Source organism: Arvicanthis niloticus, chromosome 6 (assembly GCF_011762505.2).
Source record: "Arvicanthis niloticus isolate mArvNil1 chromosome 6, mArvNil1.pat.X, whole genome shotgun sequence".
NCBI classification, from domain to species: Eukaryota; Metazoa; Chordata; class Mammalia; order Rodentia; family Muridae; genus Arvicanthis; species Arvicanthis niloticus.
The window spans coordinates 24,688,336-24,705,800 of record NC_047663.1 but is presented as its reverse complement, the minus strand read 5'-3'; the positions used below and the strand labels follow the sequence as shown (position 1 = coordinate 24,705,800).

General features: G+C 49.7%; 2 protein-coding genes and 1 non-coding gene across 4 annotated transcripts in view; 1 reads left to right on the top strand and 2 right to left on the bottom strand.

Annotated features, from left to right (window-relative positions):
* Positions 1 to 862: 862 nt before the first annotated feature.
* On the bottom strand, positions 863 to 936 carry Trnan-guu (transfer RNA asparagine (anticodon GUU)). Its single transcript has one exon. It is a non-coding gene; the product is annotated as a tRNA-Asn (tRNA).
* An 810-nt stretch (positions 937 to 1,746) lies between these two features.
* Positions 1,747 to 10,865, top strand: Psmb3 (proteasome 20S subunit beta 3). The gene is made up of 6 exons (XM_034508077.2): positions 1,747 to 1,899; positions 2,196 to 2,380; positions 5,609 to 5,716; positions 8,266 to 8,443; positions 9,811 to 9,905; positions 10,733 to 10,865. The coding sequence occupies exons 1-6, from the start codon at positions 1,897 to 1,899 to the stop codon at positions 10,779 to 10,781; spliced, it is 618 nt and encodes a 205-aa protein (XP_034363968.1). The 5' UTR covers positions 1,747 to 1,896; the 3' UTR covers positions 10,782 to 10,865.
* Positions 10,866 to 12,467: 1,602 nt separating this feature from the next.
* Pip4k2b (phosphatidylinositol-5-phosphate 4-kinase type 2 beta) overlaps positions 12,468 to 17,465 on the bottom strand; it is a 29,899-nt gene continuing 24,901 nt past the window's right edge. For both annotated transcript variants that reach the window (XM_034504636.2, XM_076935849.1), the window contains exons 9-10: positions 17,283 to 17,386; positions 12,468 to 16,307 (exon numbers count right to left, since the gene is read on the bottom strand). In XM_034504636.2, coding sequence (XP_034360527.1) covers positions 16,227 to 16,307; positions 17,283 to 17,386 — 185 coding nt within the window. In that variant the 3' untranslated portion in view covers positions 12,468 to 16,226. The remainder of the gene's footprint in view (positions 16,308 to 17,282; positions 17,387 to 17,465) is intronic.

The following is a 17,465-nucleotide window of genomic DNA, read 5'->3' as shown; positions in this document are numbered from 1 at the left end:
GACTTCCTTTGAGCCAGATGTCTAGAGAACTGATGGAAAGAGTCCCCTGCACATCCTCCTCCTGCCCACCTCTTCTGTGCACTCTGGAAACATGAAGAACCCTTGTTTCCCGCCAGGTTTGTATCTTACCCTGTCCTCTAGCTGATTGATCGCCACTCACTCGTGTTGAGCACGATCCGTTTTAAATCAGAGGTTCCCAGAGAGCAGGAACCTAGGACTTCAAGGCAAGGACCAACGGGCATCTGTTTCCATCTGATATTAGAGAAGATCCCTTTTTAAATGGTGACAATAGTTGGAGAGAGTGTTTCCTCCTTTCTTGTGTGCAGTTCTACCTTCGTGTTCGTTACAGGTCCTCCCTCCTGCAAACGATAGCCTTTGTTGGTCTCTGCATTCATGTCCCCATCCCCCTGTCTATTTAGGTCCCCTCTCTATAGATTACGGCTAGATTCTTCCTGCTTCAGCTCTTTTATCCCTCGCTTTGTCCCTGTGGTTTCTTTCCTGACTGTTTCCATCCATCGGGACAGATGTCTTATTTCAAGCTATTGATATCGTCAACAGATGCAGACAATGGAAAGCTGTCCAACCTCCAGAGCAAAATGTATTCTTAATCAAAGAAAAATTGCATTGTTAAACATGGCAGTGAAGACCGAAACCCGGCTTTGGTTTTCTGTCAACCTGATTGGGAGAAAGAATGGCGAGAGGTGGTGGTGAGGAAGAGACCCGGTCGCTGACCACAAACGAATTTCTAAATACATTGACCATCTGGATTGGTGTATCACAAATTACTGCTTCTGGCACATCGGTACCGAATTTGATTTTTGCGCATTTGCGATTTAAAAAGGGCGTACTCAAAAGTACAGACCGTCCCTGGGTGGGCTCGAACCACCAACCTTTCGGTTAACAGCCGAACGCGCTAACCGATTGCGCCACAGAGACGGTGACAGTTGTTTGTGAGGCAGAGAGCTGAGTCAATAGAAGTGAGCACGATATGGCGCAAGACCAGCGACAACGCAAGCCGTTACAGTAGCTTAGAAATCCAGCGAAACAAATCCGATCTCGAAGAACCGCGAATCGTGGCTGTGGCGGGGGGAACGGAGATTGTGTTCGGGAGAGGAAGCAAAGGGGCGCACACGTCCCACCTAGGTTGCCCTGGAGCCGTTGGCCCAGGCTATCCTCTGTCAATGGATGTGGCACAGAACGTTCCTTTGTAGAGTGAACAGAGACTTGGGGCTACGTCTATCAGCCAGCAGGGATTGGGGGACTCCAAAAGCTGAACAACCTGTAGCCCACTCCCGCAAAACAAGACAAAAAACAAAGCTCCACTCTAGAATTGAACCCTCTCAGCTCGAACCCGCGGCGCGGTCTTCCCATTCTGCACAGAACGGGAGGCTTCGGTATACTCGGTGCCTATACGTAAAGTGGCATCTGCAAAAATCCCGGCAAACAGTAGGGATTTGTGAATGAATACGTGAAGTCAGCTAGCTTGAGTAAAATGCCTAATTCCTACAGCACCACAGTAAGCGCCAGCTTACCCACTCCGCTACAGCGCCAGCCCTACAAGGCCCTGTCCCAAGCCCACGTGTTGCAAACTCCGCCCCTAGGCGGGACGGCCGGGAGTCTAGGTCCGCCAAGATCCCAACATGCCCCGGACCGCAGGCTCTTCCGCACTCACAGTGACTTTTCACTTTCCGCTTTCCATACCTCCGTTTTGGTGTCTCAACCAAACTATGCATATTTGTGACTGATGGGACGGGTGTCCAATAGGAAGCTGAACTAGTCAATCCTTGTCGGCCCGCCAGCCAATGGGGAGGACTCGGCCACAGCGTCTGCCCTGAGAAACCCAGAGCCGGTTTGCAGGCAACTCAGTGGTGGTCGTGCTCCCAATACATCGCAATCATGGTGAGATTGGGGAATAAGGAAAGGAGTCTGGGATGGGAACTGAAAGCATGGATGGATAAGGCTTGGGTTCGGGATGGAGAGGGCCTGGTGGTCAGTGGACTGCACATGGGAGGACCGTGCGTATGAGCGCGGTTCCTGGGTGCCCCACCGGGCCCATCTCAGGGCTGGAGCTCCTGGCGTCCTGCCGCCTCTTGAGTGGAGGGAGGGCACGGGTATATGAGCTTTGGGGTCCAGGACTGAGCTGAAGATTATGGCCGCACTTAGCTCCACGAACTGAGCTCCTTGTTTGCCCGTAGTCTATTATGTCCTATAATGGAGGGGCCGTCATGGCCATGAAGGGAAAGAACTGTGTGGCCATCGCTGCAGACAGGCGTTTCGGGATCCAGGCCCAGATGGTGACCACGGACTTCCAGAAGATCTTCCCCATGGGTGACAGGCTCTACATAGGCCTAGCCGGCCTGGCCACTGACGTCCAGACAGTGTAAGTGTCCTACACGTAACCAGCCCCACCTTCACCCAGGTCTTTTCGTTGAGCAGTTTGATGTCAACCATCTGCCAAAAGCCACCGTTGAGTGTGAGACTCAGCTGAACATTACAGCCATACAGAGATGGGTCCTAACCTACGTTTTCTGGCATCATTCTGTGCTGGGCTTTACGGGAAGAAGCTAGGGAGTCCCTTAATCATCGTCTTGATATTACTGGCCAGCTGTCTCATTCTGCAATTAAAAATATTGAGTCTTTTGTTCAAGATGCACGGTGATGAATGTCAGCCAGGATCCCAGTGTAGGTCTTTTCACTTAACTTACCTAGTTGGCGGTGGTTATGTGATTTGAGTGACGAGAGAGTCTGAGAGGGTTGTTGTTTGTGATGGCCCTAGTGTGCTGGTTCTGATTGCTGTGGTTGGTGGTGGGAAAGTGAGTGTGGGACCTTTAAAAACAAAATTCACTGATTATTATTTTACTTACTTTTATTTTATGTGTATTTGTGTCTGTGCCTGCAGAGGCTAGAAGATGTTGGGCAACATTCATGCCCCGAGCTGGAGCTGCAGGTGGTTGTGAGCCCTTATGTGGGTGCATGAATAGAAAGCAGGTCCTCTGAAAGAGTAGCCAGTGCTCTTCATTACTGAGCCTTCCCTCCCTACCTTGATTATTATTATTTTATTGTGTTTGTATGCCCAGGTTCCACAGCATGTGTGTGGAGGTCAGAGGACAGCTTGCAGGAGTTGGAAGGTTAGGAGCTGCCTTCCTATCGTGTGGTCAGGCTTGGCGTGGGTGTTATTACTCGCTGACCCATCTCACTGTCTCAAGGATGGGACGCTGTGAGCTGTTGCCAAAGAAAGAGTCATTCATTGATTCACTGAACATTGAGGTCAAGAGTCAAGTCTTCCCCTGACCCCAACCCCAGTACTAGAAATTGAAACCAGGATTTTGAATCTTAAGCATATGACACGCACTTGAACTGCATCCTTAAGCGCAAGCCCCCATGTCTTTTTTATTATTACTATTTTTTATTATTATTATTATTCCATATGTCTGTCTGTGTGTCAGCTGCATGCTGTACCCCAGGAGGCCAGAGGTGGTTTTGGATTGCCCAGAACTGCAGTTGTGAGTTGCCTTGTGGGTGCTGGGAGTTGAACCTGGGTTCTGTGGAAGAGCAGCCAGTGTTCTCTGTTACTCATTGAACTATCTCCCTAGTGCCTTTTTATCTTTGAAGTGTAATACAGTCCACCCTGAAGGTTCTGAAGGTTCTGCATCAGATTGAACAAGCGTAAATGGAAAGTACTCGGCCGTAATGGGGCTGTGGTTCAGTGGAGTGCATGTCTCGAATGTACAAGGTCCTGGGATAAATATCTAGCATCGGGGAAAGAAAGAAAGAGAGTCACGATGGCCCTTGCTTATAATCCTAGCACTAGGGAGCTTGAGGCAGGAGACTGATACCTGACTTTAAGGTCAGCTGGGTTACCTAGCCTAGGTTAACCTGGGCTACAGAGCTGAGGGGGCAGAATATGAATTTGGGTAGAATTTTCTTGTCAGTATTCCCACACACTGGGGTAGAAGAGCCATTCACGTGGTGTTTACGTTGTTTTAGCACATAGTCACTGAAGGGTGTTTGAAAACCCAGGAGATGGTTACGCATTAAAAAGTGACTTAGATGGGGTGGCTCACCAGTTAAGAGCACTGGCTGTTCTTCCAGAGGTCCTGAGTTCAATTTTCCAGCAACCACATGGTGACTCACAACCATCTGTAATGGGATTGGATGCCGTCTTCTGGCATGCAGGTGTACATGCAGTTAAAGCACTCATACACATAAGATAAAATAAATCTTTTTTTAAAAAAGTGATTTAGAGCCGGGCGGTGGTGGCGCACGCCTTTAATCCCAGCACTTGGGAGGCAGAGGCAGGCGGATTTCTGAGTTCCAGGCCAGCCTGGTCTACAGAGTGAGTTCCAGGACAGCCAGGACTACACAGAGAAACCCTGTCTCGAAAAACCAACCAACCAATCAACCAACCAAACAAACAAAAAATGTAAAAAGTGATTTAGAAATAATGGCATTTTCATATAAGAAACTGTCCCTGCTGCGCTTTGGATCTGTCAGAGATCCTGGAACCAGTGTTTGTGGTTATTGAGGAAACAACACAAACATCTAGTCTAGTGCCCGGTGTGACATTTCCAAGATAGCTCTTATTATGAACATGTGACTGAAATTGAGCAGTTAGGACTGTGACAGATGGTAATTTCTTTAATACCCATTTTGAGGAGCTAAGACAAGCCCCTCAAAGGGGCGGGGTTTTGAAGTTATGCCTTAGGTCTGGAGATGCCTTAGTGGCCTGTTGAATCTAGGGGAGCAGAGTCTAGAGGGAGAGGGGGCGGGGTTGGGCCAGGTTGTGAGCTGCACCTAGAAAACTGAGCCTTTATTTTTAGTAGGAGATTGGGGGAGAACTCAGAAAAGGAGAGGAAAGGGAAAGCAATATGGCTTAGTGGGTAAAAGTGCTTGTGGCCAAGCCCAGTGACCCGAGTTCAATCCTTGGAATCCAGATGGTGAGAGTACTGGCTCCTTACAGGTTTCCCTCTGATCTGCACATGGACAAGGTATTGCACTTGTGTGTGCACACACTCTAAATAAAATAACTAGACAGAGGGAGAGAGAAGAAGGGGGGGGAGGGGAGGAAAGGGGAAAGGACAGATTAAGATTTCAGGGAGCATGAGGCCTCAGCAGCAGCAGGTGGTAGCATGGAAGATGGGAGGGAAGCTTGTCAGGCATCATGCAGAGTCTGCAGAACACAGAATGCCCCAGGCTCGCTCAGAGACCCTGGCAGCCCTCCTTTACTGTAGCCTTTTGCAGAATCTTCTCACTAGGTTTACCTACTTACTGTGTACAGCAACTCCTGATTCATTAAACCTTGGTTTCCTTATCTGTAAGAGATGAAATGAAAATCACCCCCAAGACTGTTTGTTCCTGTGTCTTGGGAAGCCCTGTTTTGCTCAGTAGATGCAGCATTGGTTGGGTCTATGCAGGGTCTATCCCAGAACTCTGAGGTGGCCTAGGGGACACAAAGTCGTCCTTCATAGGCACCTTCTCAGCGAGTACCTGCTCAAGCAGTCCTTGGTAGGGACAGAAATCGTATGTCTCCTTGTGTTACTCCTGGCTGCCATGGTTGAAGACTAGAGGACTTTTAGCAATGACTCATGCTCTGCTCCTCCTACCCCAGTGCCCAGCGCCTCAAGTTCCGACTGAACCTGTATGAGCTGAAGGAAGGTCGGCAGATCAAGCCTTACACCCTCATGAGCATGGTGGCCAACCTCTTGTATGAGAAACGGTGAGTGGAAATGAAGCCGGGACCTGTGGGGCCCAGAGGCTTGGCTGACCCAGTGGTGTGGAAGCTGCTGTGGGAGAGTCACCCCATGGATCCCCGCTTTTCTTTATTTCTCACCTTACTGTCCTTCTGTCGTTCCCTCATCCCTGCCTGTCCTGCAGCTCCTCACACACACCAGTGTTGCATGTAGTTTTAAAGAACATGCTCTCCTGCCTTCACCCTGGAGCTGCTGCGCTGCCAGCCCACTCCTGGCTCCCTTTTGTTCCACTGGCTCAGCTCCAGGATTGGCTCTGGGATTGGCGCTGCCAGCACTGACCAGGCTTCTCATTCCTACCTGCTTTTGCTTCAGGAGGGCTCAAGTTAGCAGCCCACTCTCTCTGAGATAAAGGACATAACAGATAGCTTTATTATTTTAGAACTTGCTGGATAAGCACAGTTGCTGGGCACAGAGATCTCCTGCCGCAAAGGCATGCCTTTACCAATTATCTCCATTTCTCTTCCTGCTCTAAACTTAGTTGCTTGTACCAGCTAGCCCCTGCCAACCTCCTTTTCCATCCACCCATAGCGGAGGCAACAGGCCCTAGCTGCCCCAAGACCTTGCATGATTGCAGTGTCCTCCTTGCAAGGCATGGCAGAAGCAGCTCCTCTCTTTCCCTGCATCTCCTTTTCCTCTTGGGACCCAGAAGTCCCAGCTGTACCTTCCATCCAACATTGGACCCTGGCCTTCTTTATTGACAAGTCAAGAACCAACTGGGGAACAAGACCTTACGGACAGAACCTCTCCTTACATACCAGGCTGGCCCTGAGGTCATGGTGATGTTCTTGCCTCTGGCAAAAAAAAAAAAAAAAAACCCGAAAACAAGAAGTTTAAGGTCATCATATATATCTAAAGAGGATAGTATAATTTTTTTTTTTTTTTTTTTTTTTTTTTTTTTTTTTTTTTTTTTTTTTTTGGTTTTTCGAGACAGGGTTTCTCTGTATAGCCTTGGCTGACCTGGAACTCACTCGGTAGACCAGGCTGGCCTCGAAGTCAGAAATCCGCCTGCCTCTGCCTCCCAAGTGCTGGGATTAAAGGCGTGCGCCACCACTGCCCGGCTTAAAATAAATTTTTAATGAAAGAAACAAGTTTGTTGGGCTGGAGAGATGGCTCACCGATTAAGAGCACTGACTGCTCTTTCAGAGGTCCTGAGTTCAGTTCCCAGCAACCACATGGTGGCTCACAACCATCTGTAATGGGATCTGATGCCCTCTTCTGGTGTGTCTGAAGACAGTGACAGTGTACTCACATACATAAAGTAAACAAATACATCTTAAAAGAAAAAAAAAAGAAACAACTTTGCATCAGAGTATCCTGTTTGACCTGGGCATCAGGCCTCATCCCCTTCTCCTTGTCAGACTCTCCTCTGGCTCTGACCCTTCCTGGCTTATGGGTCAGCCTAGGCCTCCTACAGACTGGGCAAGTGTGCCTTAGCCTCCATCAGACTCCCTTGTACAACCTTTTTTTCCCTTTAAGTGTTTATTTTGTGGTGAATGAGTTAAACTTAGGGCATCATAGCTTCTAGGTGAATGCTGTACGGTTGAGGTCCATATTCAGTCGTGAATAATTTTTATAGTGTTATTACTGAAGACCATGCCCTGAGTAATACTGCTGGCTGTGTGTAGTCCCCTGGAACCACATGGTGGAAGGAGAGCCAGTTTATGCAAGTTGTCCTCAGAGCAACACACACACAAGCACACAAACTGACCTCTGCGTAGCGCGCGCGCGCGCGCGCGCGCGCGTGGGTGTGTGTGTGTGTGTGTGTGTGTGTGTGTGTGTGTGTGTGTGTGTATGCATACATACACTCAAGTTATAAAAAGTGCTACAGGCCAAGGAGACATGTGGATAGTTCTAGCTGAGAGCCTGCCATTTGGTGCTGACAGGGTCTCTCTGTGTAGCCCTGGCAGAAATTACTATGTAGGTCAGGCTAACCTCAAACTCGGATGCTCCTGCCTCCCCACACCCAGCTTGGACTTATACATCAAGATCTCTGAGAGTTTTGTTTGTAGTCCAGGTTGGTGCCCAGCATAATCCCCCTGCTTCTTGAATGCCAGGACTACAAATGTGTGCCATCATATCCAGCCGGCTTTTAATTTTTTAAAATTGTTTTTGCAATAGTGGAGCTCAGTTGCAGGTCTCCATGCATGCTAGGTGTGTGCTCTGTCACTGAGCCATACCCTAACCCGCTCTCAAATCCTTCTTGTAAAGAAGTAGAAGTGTAAATCTGTAGATTGAGTGCAGGCCTGGTAGGACTTTGGATCAGTAAGGAGGTTGAGAAGGTAGAATTCTCAGAGAAACTAGGAAGGGAGGGAGTTCCAGGAGGAAGAGGAGGAGAGGTCGGGGGGTGGGGGAAGGGTACACACACATTGCTAGGTGCCAGGGGACACGGAAGGGGCTGCACAAAGCTGGCCACAAGGCAAGGACATCTTCCTGCCCCTCCCTCGTCAGCCCCCTGCCTGAGCAGGCATGTGTGGAAGCCAATGGTCTTCACCTCTGGACTCTCACCCTGCCACAGGTTTGGTCCCTACTACACAGAGCCTGTCATTGCTGGCCTGGACCCGAAGACCTTTAAGCCCTTCATTTGCTCTCTGGACCTCATTGGCTGCCCCATGGTGACTGATGACTTTGTAGTCAGTGGTACCTGCTCTGAACAAATGTATGGGATGTGTGAGTCTCTCTGGGAGCCCAACATGGTAAGTTATCAACAGCAAGGCTGGCCTCTGTACCCACATCAGAGACAAATGTGTTTGTGCAGCAGGAGGTAGAGAGGAAGGTGTGGCAAGCAAGCAGGCCACCGCTGCTGCTCCATTGGAGGATTCCCTCTGGGTGGGCTGGCAGTGAGAACAGCCTTCATACCTACCCTGGTCCCGTGTTTATTATAGCACCATACTGGATTTCCAGGGTCCTCCCCCGTGACTGGTAGTACCAGAGTGAGCACGCCTTTAATCCCAGCACTTGGGAGGCAGAGGCAGGTAGATTTCTGAGTTCTAGGCCAGCCTGGTCTACAGAGTGAGTTCCAGGACAGTCAGGACTACACAGAGAAACCCTGTCTCGAAAAAAACAAAAAACAAAAACAAAAAAAAAAAAAGTGTACACACCACTGCCAGGCTTTTTGTTTATGTTGGTGTTTTTCAAGATATGGTTTCTCTGTATAACCCTGGCTTTCCTCTAGACCAGGGTGAGCCTCCAACTCAGATCTGCCTGCCTCTGCCTCCGGAGTGCTGAGTAGAAACCCATTCTTGCATAAGTGAGTCAACCTTGCTCTGCCTCCATTTTACCTTAGCTGTGAATGGGCACATTCTTCAGAGAGGGCACTGAGAAAAGGTTGTGAGAACAGTAGAGCTGCACTTAAGGGACGCCAGGTACAAAATGACTCCATGGGCTTACTGCCATCAACAAGGCAGACATTCGGACGTCTGCGCAGAGGAGGAAGAGGAAAAGGCTGGCCCCAGGCAGGCAGAACAGCCTGTACTGGGGTAGGGTGTGTCCAGAAATGTCCGGTCTGTTGTGGGTGCTGAGGTGGGAGAATGCGTGAGGTGAGATGAGGCTGAAGAGGGGACAGGGAAGCCTGAAAACCACGCCATGTTTAAATGCTTTCCTTCGGTGGACCCTGAGGGACCACCGGCTGCAGCTGGTGTGGTGAGCTGGTCCTGACTGGGGACAGGGGGACAGGCAGAGTCAAGGTGGAGAATTCAGAAGGGGCAGGTTTGAGGGGTGGGCTTATAAGATTGGGTGGGCTGGGTTTTGAGGTACCCATGGGATGGTCTCGGGCTGCTGAGAAGCTGGCCAGAACCTAGGGGAGATGCTTGTCACTTGTCACTTTACAGACGGGGTGGAGGCTCTGAAACGGGATATGATTATGACACTTACCCAATGTCACACTTTCAGGTGTTTTCTTCATCCTGTTTCTTCCCAAGGAAGGAACTGAGAGGTTCCTATCCAAGGAAGCATCCCTCACTCCACACACAGCAGGGTCTAGAGCAAGGCAGCCAGAGTCCAGAAAATAAGGGTTAGCAAGTCAGGACATGTCCCTGGTCTGAACGCTTTACTCCGTTGGCAGGACCCAGAGCACCTGTTTGAAACCATTTCCCAGGCCATGCTGAACGCTGTGGACCGGGACGCCGTCTCAGGCATGGGCATCGTTGTCCACATCATGTGAGTATAGGTTGGGAGGACTCTGTAAATACCCCACAGCGCACCGCTGACCCTGTCAGGTGTGAGATCAGAGCGGTGCCACAGGAAGCAGAGCCTGGTGACTGCAGCTGTATTCTTGGCACTGAGGAGGCACTGGGGAGGCTCGGGCAGAGGATTTTGAATTCAAGATTAGTTTGAGGAAGAGAGGGACAGAAGGCAGACAATGGGCCTACAGCAGCAGTTAATGTCTTACTAAGGTAGGCACCTGGGTGCGGCCCAGATTCTCCAGGCCTCAGGTGACACTCTATGACTGAGTCTCCTCACTGGACATTTCTTTCCTTCCCTAACAGTGTCCCCAAAGTTTCAGGGGTGATCATGGACAGCAACTTCCTGCAGACCCAGTAGCCTGTGGCTCCCCACCCTCCTACACCCTCTAGTCTGCAGCCCAGAGCTGTGGGGCTCACATCACAGTCTCCAGCCAGACCTGAGGTGCACAGTGCATGCTCCCTGCTTGAGGCTGTCACTGGGACCCTAGTAGGTCAGAACAGTGTCTCCTTTCCTCATGGCTCCTGCTTACTGACCATGAAAAGCAGAATCCAGCCATCCAAAGTTTTTGCATCTGCAGTGAGACCAGGTGCTGTGGAAGCACTTGCTCTGTAGGCCTGGGGTCTCCACTCCTTGGAGGGTGGCTCAGTCTACCCTAACCATCTTGCCTATTCTGCCCTGAGGACAGTCCGTGGGCAGCAGACATCTAGGTCACCAGGCTTTCCCTGTCTTACAGCTGAGGGTCAGAGGAGAAGCAGGCAGGAGGGACAGTAGACATGACTGTGTGATTTCTCTCTTGACAGTGAGAAAGACAAGATCACTACCAGGACGCTGAAGGCCCGGATGGACTAACCTGTGCTCTAGATGGACTAACCTGTGCTCTGGTCCCGTCTCCCTTTTGTTGTTTTTCTTTTTAATAAAATTGCTTTTCTTTCATGCCTGCCTGCCTTTGTTTTTGCAGCTTTGTCCCCATCAGGGACAGTCTGGTAGAGCGACTTGATCTCAGTTGTCTTTGGTTTCCCTTTTTTGGTGCAGGGAATTGAACCTGGGCCCTCGGACATACTAAGCATACATTCTGCTATTGAGTTACACCCCAACTGGTTCCTTTTGGATTTGCCCTTGCATCCTTGCATCGTTGACACACCTGGGCCCCCTCCCAGTCACCAGTGGATGCCTGCACTGTGCTGAGCTGTGCAGAGCGTGCCTTACATATTACAGAACACAGTCATTGTGAGCCAAGGCAGTTTACAGCAGCCTCAGAGATGAAAAGCACACACACACACACACACACACACACACACACACACATCTAAATCTGATTGGTACAGGTGGTGTGAGGATATAAGCCCCTGTTCCATTTGTCCCCAACCCTGGGTCCCTCTCATTCAGCTCGGTTGGTGGTCTTTCACCATGCTTCCAGTGTCTCCGTGGATTTGGTCAAGGGCCTGTGAATGGTAAGTCAGTGTTGTTTATCTTTGTCTTCAGTTCATCACTTTGGCTAGGAGGAGTGGGTGTGGTCTCCTAAGATGACTTCACTATCCACCCAGAGCACCGTCAGACATGCTTGTAACCTGCAGTAGACTCAGTGTTCCGTACATGGATGTTTGCATGGTTCCCAGGTAGCCTCTGAATGATCTGGGGGTCCATTCAAACTCATCCCTATTTAAAAATAATTTTTTTGTGGTGCTGGGAGAATCAAACCCAAGGCTTTCCAGTATACGGCAGTATTTTTTACCTATTCTCTGCAAACTGGGATTATAGATCCACACAAGCCTGGTAGGGTTTGTCTTTTTTTTTTTTTTTTTTTTTTTTTTTTTTCTGAACCAGAAGGTCTGAAATGAGCTATGTTTTGTTTCTGAATCTCAGCTGCCACTGACATAGCTGGTTTGGTCTATACTGAGAGCTACTAAAAAATTTTCTTAAAGATTTATGTATGAGTACTCTTAATCTGCATGTACACCTGAGTACCAGAAGAGGGCGCAAGATCCCATTACAGATGGTTGTGAGCCACCATGTGGTTGCTGGGAATTGAACTCAGGACCTCTTGAAGAGCAGTTAGTGCTCTTAACTAACGCCCCTACCCCACCCCTGCCTCTGTGTGTGTGTGAGTGTGTGTGTGTCCCCGTCCGTCCTGGAAATGAAGCCTAGGAGCCTACACGTGCTAGGTAAGTGCTGTGCCATTGAGATACACCCTCCAGCCCAAGAACTAGACTTTAAGGTACAATTATGTAACAGATGGGTAGCTGAAGGCTCACAGGGAGGCTCGATGTATTTGAAGGCACACAGGCAGTTGGGATACATGGCTCCCGGCCACTGTCTATCCACAGCTGAAGAGGGGGGGGGGTACATGGTAATATTATCTAATGGGCAGGCTGCCCAGTCCTGTGAGCTTAGTGTCACTCATCAATTGAAACAGAACGGGCTGTTGCCACACTGCCTCTCCAAACCATACACTGATTTTACCTCTAAAACTGGGACAAAAACGTTCTAATTCTAAAGGAGGGAGGGTTGCATCTCAAAGGACTCGCATACCAGATGTACAACAAAGCTTTTTGAGTTTTATTTTGTCCTCCATTTGGAGATTCTTTTTTAACACGCATGCATTTTAAAACAGTAACAGAGGCTCAAATTGTTGAGAGCAGACATCAGACAAGCACAGGGGTGAAAATTCCTATTTAAAAAAATGGAACTTGCAGCTGGAAATGGACAAGTCACATGTGGTGGGTAGTACTTTAATCCTGCGGTCCCAAAGACGACTCTAGATTTCATTCACATTTTGTGTGTGCAATGCTCGGACCCACTGCTGAGATGTGCTAAGCAGATGGTCCCCCTAAATGTAAGGGCTCCCACCTCACAACATGGCTGTGGGCAAGGGATGGGCTCTTCTGGTGTCTCCTCAGCCTCCTTCCTGGTAACTCAACCTGAAGGACAGCTAAGTCTCATTTCCCCTTGGTGACACTCTTCCTAAGTGGCACGTTTCAGAGGACTGGGACCACGGCTGGCAGATTTGGGGTAGCTGTCTAAATATGTTTCCCTCTGAGACCTCCCCTACCCCACCAGCCATGACTGCTGGTGAGGTCTCTAAACTTGGGAAATCACAAGGCCAGAGGTCTGAGGGCTGTCTCAGTACACTGTCCTTTCTGCCCAAAACACCAGAGTAGGTCAAGCAGTAAAAACAGCTAACGGTTTTTCCCTCTCAACCTGAATTGTTAAAAAGACAACTGGGGACGGGGGTGTGGGGTGGGGACTGGCTACTGAGAAAGTCCTGGGTCTTTGGTCCACCTCCCCAGGGAGGCCTGGCACATTGTGAAGAGGGAAAGTCTTGACAGAAGTCCAGTCTCTCCTCGACTGAGCACAGCTAGGGGACCTGTTCAGGCCTAAAGCCCAGGACTGAAAAAAAGTGATTGGGGAGGGGGAAAGGGGGACAAAGAGCTGCCTGGAGGGGAGGACTATAGTGCCACTGAGAACAGCCTGGGGGCCACTTATGGCACCAGCCACAAACCAGTAACCCCTGAGCTAGATAGGGAGAGATTTAGCACTGCAGCAAAACTGCAATGTACTCCTAGCGCTGCCCTGCAGGCCCGACAGGGACAGCTTTAGACTGGGAACACGGCCTGAGGCCACTGCTTGGTGTCAGAGTTTTCATAGTACCCCTTGCTTGCATCAGCTGGATGTGAGACATACTTTCTCAGCTCAACAATTTCCACAGGAGGGATGGGGACTGGCTGCTACACAGTAAGCGGCAGGGTGAGGGACCAGGAACGGAATCCTCCACCCCTTCCCACCCCCCCTCCCCAACCCCCCTGCCCGCATCGAGACTTCAACCAGTTGTCTGGGACTCTATTCTTAAATGTCTATTTCTGGAGGACCCAACATGATTCTGGATGCCATAAGACAGTCTGGCTGTTCTTCATGGCCCTGAGGACTCAAGGTAAGGGTCTTGTCTTCTACTTGACACCTGCCCAGAGAGAGACTGGTGGGACTCAGGAAAAGAGGGAGCAGATAAATGGGGGGGGGGGGGGTAATCACTTGGAGATTGAAGCCAAATAGCACATCTTTGTCACAAAGATAAAGAAAACTTGTATGAAACAAAGATAAATAGCTTTTAAACATATGAATGCCAAAGAAATCAGAGTCAAACCCCAGGTTTTTTAAGACGGCGCAGAGAATGACCTTTAAAAAAAAAAAAAAAAAAAAAAACCTAAAATCCATCAAACCACAGCTCAAATATTTTGACCTACTCAACAATACTGTCAGGAAAACAAAGATAGTGAAACAGAAAGTTACCTCTCAAAATTGTAAACAATATACAACAAAACGAAATGAAACCCCCACAAAACCCACCGTTAACGCAGTTAGATAGCTGGCAGTTGCTTGGATAGGCTTTGCAAACACTGGGATCAGCATTCAAGCCTGGGACAGATCCGGGTTTTTTCACTCTGGATTGTGAGGTGGGAGATCAAGTCCCGACATGATTCCTAGGTAACCCCTCTCCTACATTAAAATCATTTCTCCACAAACCATGTGGTTCCCAGTCCTTCCCAAGACCCCTGTGGTTCTGCTGCCCAGAACCTTGTCTGTTCTCTTCCTAGGAAGGTGTGGGCCCCCATCTGCCTCACCCAATTGGCAGCCCCAGAGAAGCCCAAGACTGACATGTTGCTTCCTTTCTTAGTTCAGTGCTGGGAAGGGAGGACACGGCACAGTGGCACAGAGGCTCCAGCTCCCCAAGCTGAGCTCGGCCAGTTTGGGAGGCAGGCGTCGGAAATCATCTGCTCACCCAAGAGAGTTCCACAAACCAGCTTCACATCTTTGGGGTTATCTACAAAATTTCCATCTCATCCTAAATTCCTGATTCCTTCTGAGGGGGTTGGGAAGAGGTAGGGAGTGTCCCTCTCCCAAGGACAGGCCAATAAGGCCATTTTTCTTCCTAGCAACCACTTGCTCTGGTGGCATCAGAATGACTTGTGTAACTCCCTTCCGAGGCCCTGGGCCGGAATCCTGAAGGAGGCTGCAGGATGTCACTCTTTCCAAGGAGGATGGCAGGTGCATCCCAAGTTCAGAAAGAGTGCCAGTAACAAGGAAAATCAGTCAGCCCTGAGGCTGGGGGATGGGCAAAGCCCCACATCAGGCCTCCAAACAGGCTTTCCTGGGTCACCTCCTCAGGTGACTCAGGCAACCTCAGGTGGAGCACCTTGCTGGCTGAAAACTGTCCAGGTGAGAAGTCACAGGCACAGGAGCCAGACACCTGCACGGTAGGTCGGGGCTTGGAGTGGCATCTCTGAGACGAGCTCTGCATCGACCAAATGCCAGTTACGGGTGATGGCACCCAGAGGTCAGTAGTTAAGATATGGTGCACACCACCCCGGTTGATATATTTTAGTTTCTGGGATTTTCCCAAAGGGAAACAACCATCGGAACACAGGGGTCCCAATAAACGCAAAGATGCTTTGTAGTTCCCCTTGAGCCAGTGGGAGGCAGGCTTGAGGGACATCAGAATTCCACTCAGAGGCGCAGGTAGCTTGGGCGGGAATCTCTGGGTTCTTTGAGAACCGGTTGTCTGAGGGCCCAGCTGCTTTCTGGTCACTCACCATCTCATGAAGACGAACCTGTTCCCCTCTGAGGCTTCTGACTCGGGTCCTAGATGTCAGGGTCAACCTGCAATGTTCTTCTGCGAGGACGGGATGGAGGAGCCTAGGTAATGTTTCACTTGGATCGGAGGTGGAAACATGGAGGGAATTATGCACAATACTCCAGGAAATAAAGAGTCCATCTAGGTGAGATCAAAACGTGGCTGACTGAGGTGTCTGACTTCTTGTGGTGTCAGAGTAACTGCTGTTCTCATCTCTTGTGCTGGCCTTAACTGAAGGGAACTGAGAGCCTGACAGGAATGGGGGGGGTGCCCTAGGGTGACATACAGTGTTATAAAGAGCGATCCTGGAGCAATGAATTTAAGAAACAAACCCAAATCAACCCACAAAGTCAACTCCAGCCCCGGGTATCATAAAAGGTTACAGAGATGCCGAAGAGGAAACCCTGTTTTAACCAGGGACAGAAGGGGTGTATCAAAGGTGGGGGGGGTGGAGTGAGGCTGCATCCTGTGAGCAGGTACGCACACAGGCATCCCCCTTCTTCCTTTCTAGAGTTGCTTTGTGTTACAGGCTGCAGTCCCTTTCCTAAAGCCCTCATGACCCCCCCACTGTGCTCCCCACCCTCCCTTCTAGCCCAAATACACCCTTTCCCTCTCCCGATCCCCAACCCCTTGTCCAGCAGTCTGGCTCTGGCAGAAGGTGGAGACGACTACGTCAGGATGTTGGACATGAACTCGTTGAAGCGTTTTGAGTACTGTTCCGGGTTCACAGTGGAGATCTCAGCCCCCGCCTGGAACACACAAAATATGGACCAGGGTCAGATGCTCCCCAAGCCTAACCAGAAGTGCAGGAGGTGACAGCTGAGAGGCATGGAGTCTTCTGGAGCTTTTCTATTTATTTGGTTTGTTTTTTTTTTTAAATACAAATAAACAAACAAACAAAAAAATCCCACTTAATTTTACACCACTGGTTCTCAACCTTCCTAAAAGGTGCAGCCTTTTAAATACAGTTGTTCATGCTGTGCTGACCTACTTTTCCTGCTACTTCATAGCTGTGACTTTGCTACTGTTATGAATAGTAATGTAAACAATTGATACACAGCCCCTGTGAAAGAGTCTTTTGACCCCAAAAGGGTTGAGAACCGCTGTCTTAGACAAAAAAAAAAAAATTTTTTTTTTAAAAAGATGGTTCTGGGTGTGACCCGTGCTCAGCTTGAATTTATATAGTCTTCTTGCCTCGGTTTCCCAAGCACTGGTGTGTCATTAGGCAATGATCCTGTGTCATTCAGCACCAAGGGTCACCAGGCTGGGCAGACCACCTATGTCAGGTCAGAGCTCTCTGGGGCTCTCCTCTGACTGATACATCCACTGAAGAAGTAGAGAGGCAACTCAGAGGTGGCACAAAGGCCCTGGCCTCTGGGGGGGGGGGGGCACCTGGAGGAGAGCCTGGCCTACGGGGAGCACTGTGCACATGTAAACAAAGCTATTCTTGGTTATCCCACAAGATGCACAACACGCCCAGTAGCCCCCAGGGAAAGCAACTGGCAGCTCGGGCCCAAAGGCCAGACAACTCCTGGGAAAAATAAGTTGTGTTTATTACCTGGCCAGGCTGGGCAGAGGTGGAAAAGCAGGCAGCAGAAGGGAAGGTAGGAGGGGGAGAGGTACTCTCCTCCTCCCCCAGGAAGAAGGGATGGGTACATTCCCAGAGCATGGGGTACAGATGTACTGCACTGGGCTGGACCTGAGGAGATTGGGAACTCACTCACCCCATGTTTTACTGTTTTGGCCGCATGTGCAGCTTTCTTCTTAGCGTCATATGGTGTGAGGATGTCAATGATGGCCATGAAATAGACCTCCTTCTTAGGGGCACCTGTAGGGAGAAGACAAACCGTGTCTGGGACACACCCATAACTCCTGGGTCCCAGGTTCAGAATTCCTCTGTCATTTTG

Bases quoted from the DNA above. Each gene is read 5' to 3' on its own strand.
- Psmb3 (XM_034508077.2), top strand. The intron at 8,444-9,810 runs GTAAGTTATCAA...CTCCGTTGGCAG, and splicing joins CTCTCTGGGAGCCCAACATG to GACCCAGAGCACCTGTTTGA. The intron at 9,906-10,732 runs GTGAGTATAGGT...CTCTCTTGACAG, and splicing joins GGCATCGTTGTCCACATCAT to TGAGAAAGACAAGATCACTA.